This window comes from Photinus pyralis, unplaced genomic scaffold (genome assembly GCF_008802855.1).
Source record: "Photinus pyralis isolate 1611_PpyrPB1 unplaced genomic scaffold, Ppyr1.3 Ppyr1.4_LG7, whole genome shotgun sequence".
Taxonomy (NCBI): Eukaryota; Metazoa; Arthropoda; class Insecta; order Coleoptera; family Lampyridae; genus Photinus; species Photinus pyralis.
The window spans coordinates 10,956,961-10,967,420 of NW_022170738.1; the positions used below are offsets into that span (position 1 = coordinate 10,956,961).

At 35.8% G+C, this 10,460-nt stretch overlaps 1 protein-coding gene across 3 annotated transcripts; it reads right to left on the reverse strand.

Annotated features, from left to right (window-relative positions):
- Window positions 1-1,365: 1,365 nt before the first annotated feature.
- Window positions 1,366-9,044, reverse strand: LOC116176469. Of its 3 annotated transcripts, XM_031495058.1 has the most exons (6): window positions 7,975-8,373; window positions 6,790-7,902; window positions 6,679-6,739; window positions 5,178-5,350; window positions 3,020-3,284; window positions 1,366-2,967 (listed from the first exon to the last, which is right to left on the reverse strand). In XM_031495058.1, the coding sequence occupies exons 4-6, from the start codon at window positions 5,308-5,310 to the stop codon at window positions 1,464-1,466; spliced, it is 1,902 nt and encodes a 633-aa protein (XP_031350918.1). In that variant the 5' UTR covers window positions 5,311-5,350; window positions 6,679-6,739; window positions 6,790-7,902; window positions 7,975-8,373; the 3' UTR covers window positions 1,366-1,463. The 3 variants fall into 3 exon arrangements, with proteins under 3 accessions (XP_031350918.1, XP_031350917.1, XP_031350916.1); XM_031495057.1 differs by having other exon boundaries at window positions 6,790-8,373; XM_031495056.1 differs by lacking the exons at window positions 6,679-6,739; window positions 6,790-7,902; window positions 7,975-8,373 and adding an exon at window positions 8,695-9,044.
- Window positions 9,045-10,460: the final 1,416 nt, after the last annotated feature.

The window sequence follows — 10,460 nt, forward strand, 5'->3', positions numbered from 1 at the left end:
GTGGAAGATCAAAGTTAATCAACGTTAGTGCAGGTTGTTCCTTCAACTGAAACAAGTAAAGAAAGTAATCGTAAACGATTTGCAAAAAGCGTATTTCCACATTAACAGGGTCTTGTCCGAAAGAAATAGTTACTCCAGCAAAATCTGTTTTCAGCCATTTATAAAAGGGAGGTCTTGACGCTATCGCTAAATTTGTGACTTACGCTTAAATGCTTTAAAAAAGGTTAATACGCTTGTGCAATTTGCATAGATCTGTCTAAAGCGTTTGACAGCGTCCAACATCTAATTTTATTAGACAAGCTCGAGAAAGTCTATGGGTTTGAATACTAGCAAACCCCTCATTAAATCATATCTTACAAATAGGTTTCCATGTGTAAGGATAAATAATAACCTATCAGGAAAGCTCTGTATATCGAAAGGAGTACCCCAAGGTAGTATTCTGGGGCCTCTTTTCTTTTTAATATATATTAACGATATGCCAAGCTTTATTAATATTAAAAAAGTTCCCAAATAAGAATGTTAGCACTGCGCCTGCACAACCTATATTCTTTGTACGTCATTTCAATTCGATTTTATAAGAGGCATCTTAACGTATAAAACAATCCAATACAACTGCTAAAACCCGAACGAGGTTCGAGATCATTATACATTCATCAATTTTACAACACGCCTTAAGGGGGTGATTCTGTCCCACCAGATCAGCATAGCTTCTACCACATTAGCGTATGAGCCGGATTAAAAGTCTGGTTTGTAGTAGTGAGTTAAGAGGACAGATGTATGGTAATATGAAGCCAGTGCTCGGTCTAAAACTGCAGGAATCTGTTTATCACCAGGTTAGTATTGCAAGAGCGGTAGTTTATAGTGACGTCTCACTTGGTAACGGCGGGGGGAGTGGATTCATTTGGAATTTTAACCATGTTTACTTAACTTGGCACAATTAGTTTTACTTTCTCGATAACGAATATTGAAATACAAATTAATTTAGATAGTGTAAATGGTAGGGAACCTTACATTCTACCATTGAATTAGCAATTTTTACCCCCTCTCCTAGTTTCCCTTTTGAAATAAATGTTGTACAGTGTTAATCTGCCATAAAAACGAAGTAATGAAACAGCTTTGAGGTTTTTGCGATTTTCAGTATGAAACTATAGTACCCATTTTATATGGTAGAATACCTCCAGTTTGGAATCGACTCTCCAAAACGACCAAATATATTTAGAAAAGCTTCAATCTTATTAAGCTTGTTGGACTTACATGCTGCAATAAAATCCCTCGCAGAATCAGCAAAACTGCACAAAATGGTGAAAATCATTAGCAAGTCAGTTCCATCCACTCCATACCAGCAATAAAGCATCGACGTCTAAGCTGACTTAAGAATAATTTATTCGATTGATATAGGCGAGCATATATAAAACGTTTGGAACATATTAAGAGCACTTTTAGTAGAATTATCTTACTCGTAATCATCTACAATAACAATATTTTTTTAAATTACTATCATTGACACATTTACTATGTGATTCGTAATAATCAAGACGGCTAACGGTACCGTGCAATCGAAAAATATACGTCCGATTTTTCTCTACACTAACTGTAGCTTCGAATACGGACGAAGGTGTTAGCGCAGTCCTAGTCTGTGGTATAAGTTTAATCATCAATAAAAGATATGTATTGTTATCGAAATAATTCTCTGAAATACTGGACGACATTACTCTGTATAACTTGAATTTGGCACATTTTTTGGATTCATGTTTATAAGATCGTATTGTCTCGTGTATTTGGCGAAGTACGTACTGTATGGCTAACTGCACGGATGTGTGATTTTCGGGATATTTCTTGTACCCTCTACAGGTGCACCAATGCTGGGTGATACCTGCCTCCTCGCACGATCGGTCCTCACTGATCGGTGTGAAAAATGACCGGCAAGCGGGGCATCCACTGCTCGGCTTCACTGTATAGTTAGTTTTGCTCATTAACAAAATATCCTGCAGCGTCATGTAAAAATCGTAGGGTGTCGTCAGTTTGTTACTATTCAATTTTAAATTGGCAACACTGGCTGGGTATTTCTCTTGAAAGTTGCGCGGTAGGTGCACAAAAAGAAACGGCAACCTTTCTTCTAGCCATCCGGTCGTGGTATACCTGAAATCGCCAAAGCGAATTCCGTGGTCGCTGTAGAAGAAAACAATGGTGTTATCCAACAAGTAATTTTCCTGGAGATAACGGAGAAGTTCTTGCAGCTTATAGTCCATCCGTGAAACCGCTCCCAGATAATTGTGGCTGAAGGAATTCATCCAGAAAAATCCAAAGTAGAGATAAGTCGCGAAAGTTTTGGCAAAGGCCTTAATCAAATCGAAAACTCGTTCTCCGGCCGATTCGGGCCCAGTGCAGTAGTTCATTCCGTCAATTTTCGTGACATTTAACCATTTTTCTGCGCCCATTAAATACGGTCGAAAATAGTAGTCGGTCGGCGGGCGCCGAAAGCCCTTCTTGAGAAAGTTGAATGTGCTAATTTTGGCCTCGTCTTCACCGTAAGCGGTTACAAAATCTGAGCTTCGGTAATCGTACCAGATCATTTTGCAATTGTCCAAGTAGCCCAGTTTCTTCGGGTTGCATGTCTCGTACGCTTTGGTCTCATTCATTCCGGTCAGTATCGCCATTAGATTAGGGAAAGTGTTGTCTCCAATCTTGTTGTAGCCTCGAAACTCTATCCAGTCATTTTTTCGTAAATGAGCGTAAGTCAGTGGTAGGGCGCGCGTGAAGTGCAGCCGTGAGACGCTGTCAATTCCGATGCATAAAACGCTTACACGTTCATTTTTGCTCAGTTTGCTTACTACACTTTCCTTTATTGTAATAGGTGCGTGAATGTTTTTATATACAGTTGTATTCGTCTTAGCTACAACGCACTTTACAAGTATTGTATCTTGGGAGCATTGCACACTGCTGTAGAAAGTGATACATGGTGTCAATCTGAAAAATGAAAGGATAAAAAACTTCCCCTCTGTGTCTGTACTGTACCTACTCAATTTTGTTATCGGGGTCGATAACGTCGAAGCTTCTTTTAATGTAACTGTAGCAGCATGATATATAGTACGGACTGTAAAACGGTGCAGCACTTCGGTTGATGTGTAAAATTGCTTGATTTTTTTCTATTGTTAGAAAGGACAACAGTGGGTAAATAGTACATTTTTGGTAGAATGAAAAAATATTAAATCCATCAGTATCTTTGTTGAACGGTTTTACGTTTGGTATTTTGCATTTTGGACTGAATACCAAATACGAATCACCTAAAATTGTAAAAAAATGATTAGGTACTTTTGGATACCTTTTACATTAAAAAATTACACACAGCCTTGCAAGAACCAATAAAAATTTTCTGTAGAACGCTCTTATTGTTTGCGTACTGAAAATCTTTGCAACACTTTGAGTATAGTATACTTTATATCAGGTATGTCAAACTCATTTATCATCAAGGGCCATTTATAAGTTTCAACTTATAGCTGCGGGCCACATTATACAAAAGTTCACATAAAAAATGGTGATTTTTTACTATTAACAAAAAGGTAGGTATACAAAATAATACAAAAAAAAACGAAAAAATGCAAATAATCATAAAATCATTAGTACGCGCTCAAGAAAATGTACCGTGTGTCCTATTTTGGTTGAGACTGCAGTGTATTTCAGTTGTTTTTAAAGACAAAAGACTTGTGCTTTTCGCCACCCTTGTGAAAAAGAATCAATCCAATTACGTTTGTTTCTGAGGTCTGAGATATAGGGCGAATGTGAAAAATTGGACTTGTTGTGACGTTATCATATCTGACTACCCATGTAAGATAGAAAAAAGGTAAAAACTGCCTATTCTAGGTATTTTTACGTAGAATCCAGTGACGTAGTAAAAAAAAATTGGACAACCGTTTCTGAGATTTGACCCAAATTTGATATTTTTTATATGCAACACCATCTTGTTGCATTCTTTTTCGTGATTGCATTAATGTATCATCCTATATTTATTTAACCATTTATCAAAATTTTGAAATGACATGTACCGTCAGCCATTAATTTTGTTGATTGGCATCGACTGCTTTAGTTGCAGTGGAGACAATAAACAAAACAAAATCTTCATGAATCCATGACCTACTATTTACCTAAAGAAGAAGGAAAATAGTTATTTACGTATTATTTATGTATTCCAAACGTCAAACGTAATTTTAAATAATTCAATTCATCGTGAATGAGGAAGAAGTTCCAGAAACTATTCGAATTAAGGCCAATCTTGTAATTTAGTAGGTATTGACAATTAATAATTGACGTTTCTAATTTTCAATGACCTGCAAATATTTGTTTGTTTTGTCATTAATGAGTTACTATGGTGATACTTAATGCCCTAGGGCATAAAGAGGTACTTTATGCCCGCGTATCACAGATATAAAATGTGCTATGATAGGTTAGTAAGACATAAAAGGTTTTTATCGCTAAAATAATAAAAAATAGGTTGTGATACACCAATGTAATCAGGAATAGGAATGATAAGAAATTGACGTTAAGATATACAGAGTGTTGTATTTAAGAACTAAATACCAACTTTGGGTCAAACCTCAGAAATTGTTTGTTTTCACCCCGTATCTCAGAAACAAACGTAGCTAGATTGGTTCTGTTTGTGGTATTATACGTTTCACAAAACCGCAAGTCTATCTTTAAAAACAGCTGAGGTACACTCTCTTCGAAAATAGGACACACGGTACAATTAAATTTTATAATTTACAAAAATCGCGATGGGCCGCAGGTTTCAGAACGGAGGGCCGCGAGTTTGACATGCCTGCTTTATATAATCAAAGGCGATCATTGTGTAGATATTTTGAAAACATTGAAGAAATGTATCGTTAATTAAAAGTTGGTTTTTATACAATTTATTAACCATAACACGAATCTGAGGGTTCCCACCCATCTTCCAAAAACTGCAATGCACCATATTATTGGGAAACAATGAATAATGCAGTCACAGCTTTTGCTAGGAATGGGATACGTCTGCATTACATTCAATTAAGATGAACGCGCAATTTTATGTTAGCATAGGATAGTTTTCGTATTTTCTGGCAGATAAACCAAATAAATATCATCTCTCAAAATAAACGCACTTTCCCTTCATACACATTCAAAGCTAAAGAATATGTTAAACTTACCATTAACGTTATATTGGCTACCATCCGATATCTTGCTCGCTCTTGAGATGAGTTCTTGGTATGTTTGGGTATAAATAATGTAGACCACTATAAATGATATCAAAAACACAACGACGCTTATTCTTACAAACATTCCATTCGAAATTAAGTGTTGGGTTGAACCGAAATAAGGACTGTAAAGACAAAAATAAAGAGAAAATGGGTATATGGTGTGGGCAAAATTTAAAATCTTCAGGAATTTATATCAATGCGTTAGGGCATGCGTGTCGTGGAGCTGTTTTAATCAATAATCATCTAGCGTGATGGATGTTGTCAGCTGTAACATTAATTTTAAATCCCAGAAATGAGTTTAATTATAGCACAATCGAATTTGAAATCGTGTAATTTTATTGAGGAAAACGGAAGTCATTATTAACGCCGCCCAAAGATCGCATAAAGCGCGCGTTTTGGTAGCGAAGCTGCCATCTTCGCCGAATTTGTTACCTGAAACTTGTGGGCCAATCCTGCTGGGCCCCAAAATAATAAATAAACATAAATCGCGCCTTCGAACTTCTCCAAGCGGCGACAAGTTATTGATCAGCAAAAGCTTCAATGTCATATAACTACCAAGTCTTTTAACTTTGATTGATGGTGATACTTATTCAAAAGTGAAAGACCCCCCAAAATTCTAATCCGAACTTCCAGGATTTAGCCAAAAATGGTAGGGTTGCGCAAAAATGCAGCAAATCGAAGATATAAACGCTTCACACACGTGATTTTTTCACGCTTCAAGTGCCAAAAAAAATACTCCAAAACGTTTTTCGAGTTGTGGCTATACGAGTATATAGCCCAGTCAAAGAAGCAGGTCTAGCGTAGGTACGCGAGCAGGGAGTTGAGCGATCTTCTTGGGTAGTGAACATACACAAAGTCCTGATGCTTAGTGTGAGTCATGGAGAAGCTGTGGAGGGAAAGGAACAATTTTTGAGTTTTCCGCTTTTATATTGACAACGGTTCATCATAGGGGAAAATGTTACCAACAGATTTTAAGCTACAGACTTAGTAAATTTATTAAGCGGCAGAGCAAGCTTTATAGGAGAGTCAATGGTGTCCGTCTGCCCATGAACATGAGTTGAATTCATACCAATCAACCATTTTCCGACCTCTGCCTCTTGTTGTGTCTCTGCTTTTGAATGATCCAATCAATGTGGTTTCAATAGTCATGTCCGACCAAAAACGACCCAAGCGCCGCATTGTAAAGTAGCCCCTGGTGGTGAATGCAAAGGTGTCATTGTTGATGGTAAGCTCTCCATATCCTGAACATACAACTGGAAGGACTTGGCGTAGGATCCACTCTCTTTAATGTATTGTAGAGAATTTAGTTACCTTTCATTTAATATAAGAACATTATCCTCTACGATGAATCGTTTTCAATGTACAAGCGGAAAACACAAAAATCGTATGGATTAAAATTTCTTCAATAGCATTTCGCGTAAAAGAATACCTCCTACAAAGGTTTTATTACCTGTCAAGACTGTGAAACTATGAACGATTCTTGATAAAATAGAATTCTACAAAGGCGAACACTGAAATCATTTACAATTTACAAAAGGCACTTTTCTTCATCGGAAAATACCATTTCGTATAGAGAACTATTTTTCCCAACGAAGTTATTTTGTGCTGCCTTATCCAATATTTTCCCTAAAATCGGTCGATAGACTATGATTTTCGGCAGCTGCAACTAAAACTTCATCCATGACCATAGTACAATATTCCCATTATCCATTCTGAAAGTTTGATTGATCCACACTCTATCTACATACAATTTTGCTACATTCAATCTGTTTGCGGTATAGATAAATAAGACTTATACAAGGTTTTAGTGGACGGATATAGCTCGAGGTAATACCACCGCAACCACACACTCCACTTTTGTCAGAGCTTAACTGTCAAAACTTTCAGGCATGACGTTTGTGTTTGAAAATTGTACTTTCGTACTGTTTGCAATTGCTATGGATACAGCATGCAGGGCCCGTTATTTTATTATTCTGCTGAAGGTGCTGTGCGCTAGAGCTTTCACCCTATGTGTAAGAAGACCTTACGTCAGGTCCTTATATAAATTGACTTTTCATATAAAGTCAATACCACTGATTTTGGCTCAGGTAATAAATTATTAAGAAAATTGCAAATTGCTCATGCGGAGCACATCTGATTATTACTATTTGATCGCTATAGAAAAGAACGTAAAGATTTTTCTTGCCTCAGGTGCCAGAACTATAACTATAAACCGAATACAAAATCTGCAGGACTTGTTAGAAGTCTCAAGACGGATTTTTTGAACATTTTTAGGCACCTCCTACTTACACTTTTTAGCTTTCCTAGTGTAGATAGAACTAAAAATATTCAGTAGGTATGTGTCAAATTATTGGTAAAAAAAATGTTTCTTTAAAAATTGACTTATTTATTATCATATGCGAAGCTTTTAAAAAACCGATTTTTAAAAGTCTCCTCGACTAAAAATGGACTGTTTTAACATGGTAATGGCACATATTTAAAATTAAAATGTCAACAGTCGACATATGAGGTGCCATTGTATTATAAATGTCACGTTAAATCGAAATATGTAAGAATAATATACAGAGGGGTCCCACCTAACAGTTTTCATTTCCGGTTACACTAGGAGCCATACAAAACAATTGAATGCGCCTCTTAATGCATATTAACATTCCAATACACAGTTGCCAAATGTCTAAAAAAATAAAGTAATAGGAGAAAATATCCTTTTAGAAACACCCACTATAAAAACATCAGATACATTTACCTTACAAACAGCTTCACAGTCGGGAGTGATTTAACTATGCGTACTACAACATGATCACTTGACAAATACTAAACTAAACGCTTACTACAGCCATGGATGAGTATCTTAGTCTTATCCTAGTAGCCAAGTAGAAGTGTGATTAGTATACAAATTCACAGTTAAGTTTCTTTCTCCAAGGTTTTACAGAACACCCCCTAACGGAGAATCATACAGGAAGAGCTGTGAAAGAAACCAGAAAAACTTTTTTTAATTTGACAACACGAAACACCTAATCTTGAGCACAAATAGGTACGAAGCTTTTCACTTTTGTTATATTGCTTCTCCATGGGGCTAACAAACCTGGCGTCAATGTTGAAACAGTAGAGGAAAAAGGGGCAAAGTAACGAAGCCAGGAAAAATGTGCACTTGTGGTGGCTGCCACCTTCGTTTCGGCTCTTAGAGAAAGTATGGCTAAATATTACGGGCCCCAAAGTTACCAATTAGTTATGAAATTCATTTAATATCCAATTTTAAAAAGTACTTGACTGTATCACTACAAAAAAGAATTTCATTCCATTAAAATAAATGCGGGCCGCTGCCCCCCCCCCCAAACAAAGGTTTACGTGTGAAAAAGCATTTTGATTTGTTTATTTACAAGAAAAAAAACTGACAACTTTGTGATACGCCGCCCAATATATTTAATTACGTTAGTGACTCATGAAAGTAATCAAAAACACTCACATTTTCCACATGGAACATGAAGGCATACAACCGCACTTACTGGCGATTCAATCGCAAATGATTTGCGTTTAGGAATAAATTAGATTATAACACCGATGTAGATAAACAGAAACAGATGCAGGTCATCTGATAGTCTGCCCTCTAATGTTTAAGATTCTGGTCGTTTTGGATTGTACAGGCCAAAATCTTTTTTTGATAGATTTTTCGGCTGAAGACTCGGGATTATTTAAGTTATGAACAAATTTCTAAAAAAAACCTCTAAACACAAAATGTAATTGAAAAAAAACGTATGGGGATTTCGTAAACAACAAGCGATAAGTACAAGACCACTAAAATGGGAAAAGTAATGCTGAATTAATGCTGATTAACTTTCCAATTCGAAGTTTCTTGCAGCTCTACAAGTAGAGAAGTTATGGCCAAAAAACCGAAAAATGTAATTTTCGAAAATACACTGGCGCTCATTATTTTCAAAAATATAAAAAATAATTTTTTTATTATACCTGAATCACAATCTCCGTTTTAAACACTCAAATGCGTGCGAAAAAAGGCCTTTAAAACACACGTGCTTTAAAGTTGCTAAGTAACGATACTTCAAGTATGACTTTTGAAACTGTCATCTTGCAAATGCAGAACATTTCTTTGGCTTTTGTACCTATCCTTTGGTTGAAGCTTTCACAAACGCGCGTAATTTACCGTTCCACTTTTTAATCGCAGCATTGCTTTAAAGTTTTGAATGAATGCACCAAAATATAGAAGATTTAAATACCTTTGACATTTCCTTCATATATGCCAGCATTATGGATGCATTTAAGACGTATTCGTAAGTAACTTCCTATTCATCCATGGAAAGAACTTTTCATATTCTTTATAATAGGCTTTACTGGAGTTGGATTTTACACCTACCAACGTTTGTTTAGATTTTACAACAATCGATTTAATGGACGGTGTATTATCTTTTTCAACGGAAATCGTTTTATTCACAAAAACGACGATTTTTATAAGCAAACGTCAAGTGACATTTCCATGGCAATCGTGAAATTACGAACACCCAGCCCACTTAATTAGACATGTATTCGAGTATAACGTCAATATGACTTCATTGTATTTCCTATTTTTAAATTATACTGCAGGTATAATAAAAAATACTATAAGATATACGTGTATAATTGATCTTTAAAGCACTTGCAACGTTAAAGGCACTCCGCTTTGCGTCGTGCCCTTAAACTCGTTGCGCGTGCTTTAAAGACTTGATTATACACTTGTATCTTAATATACTATTTAACAAACAAATTTTTTCTCAGTTTTCTGATGGTACTAAAATAAAATTTTTACGACTTGTGGGTTTCGAGTAAATCAAATCAACTGTCTTATTTTTTATGGACGTCGTATGCGAATTTTATGTCACTTATAAAACTAGTGATACTAAACACTTAGTATTTCATTTGGGAATCTACCTTGAACTCCTTTAAATTTACTATTGATTCCTTATGGCAATAATTCCATGCCTGAGAAACTAAATTCATTCGTTTATAGCCTCGCATACTCACTATCAACACGGACATGGAATTATTGCCATAATTAACTTTTAACGACTTTTAAAACTTTCTTTTCAATAATTTTATTATCTATTACTGTCAAATTTCTAAATAAAGCCATAGTTTCCAAGAGCCTTTTACGAATGTTAGTAGCCTTTCGAGGACTTTAAAGCCTTCATCAGCTTTTAGTGCATTTGGAAACATTCGAATTTGTAGATAGTTTAAGGTTTC

Excerpts from the sequence above, each read along its gene's own strand:
- LOC116176469 (XM_031495056.1), bottom strand. The coding sequence starts at position 8,720 with ATGCCTTCATGTTCCATGTGGAAAAT. Across the intron at positions 3,285-5,177 it reads TAGCCAATATAACGTTAATG|GTGATTCGTATTTGGTATTC; the intron begins GTAAGTTTAACA and ends TTACAATTTTAG. Across the intron at positions 2,968-3,019 it reads GACCCCGATAACAAAATTGA|ATTGACACCATGTATCACTT; the intron begins GTAGGTACAGTA and ends TTCATTTTTCAG.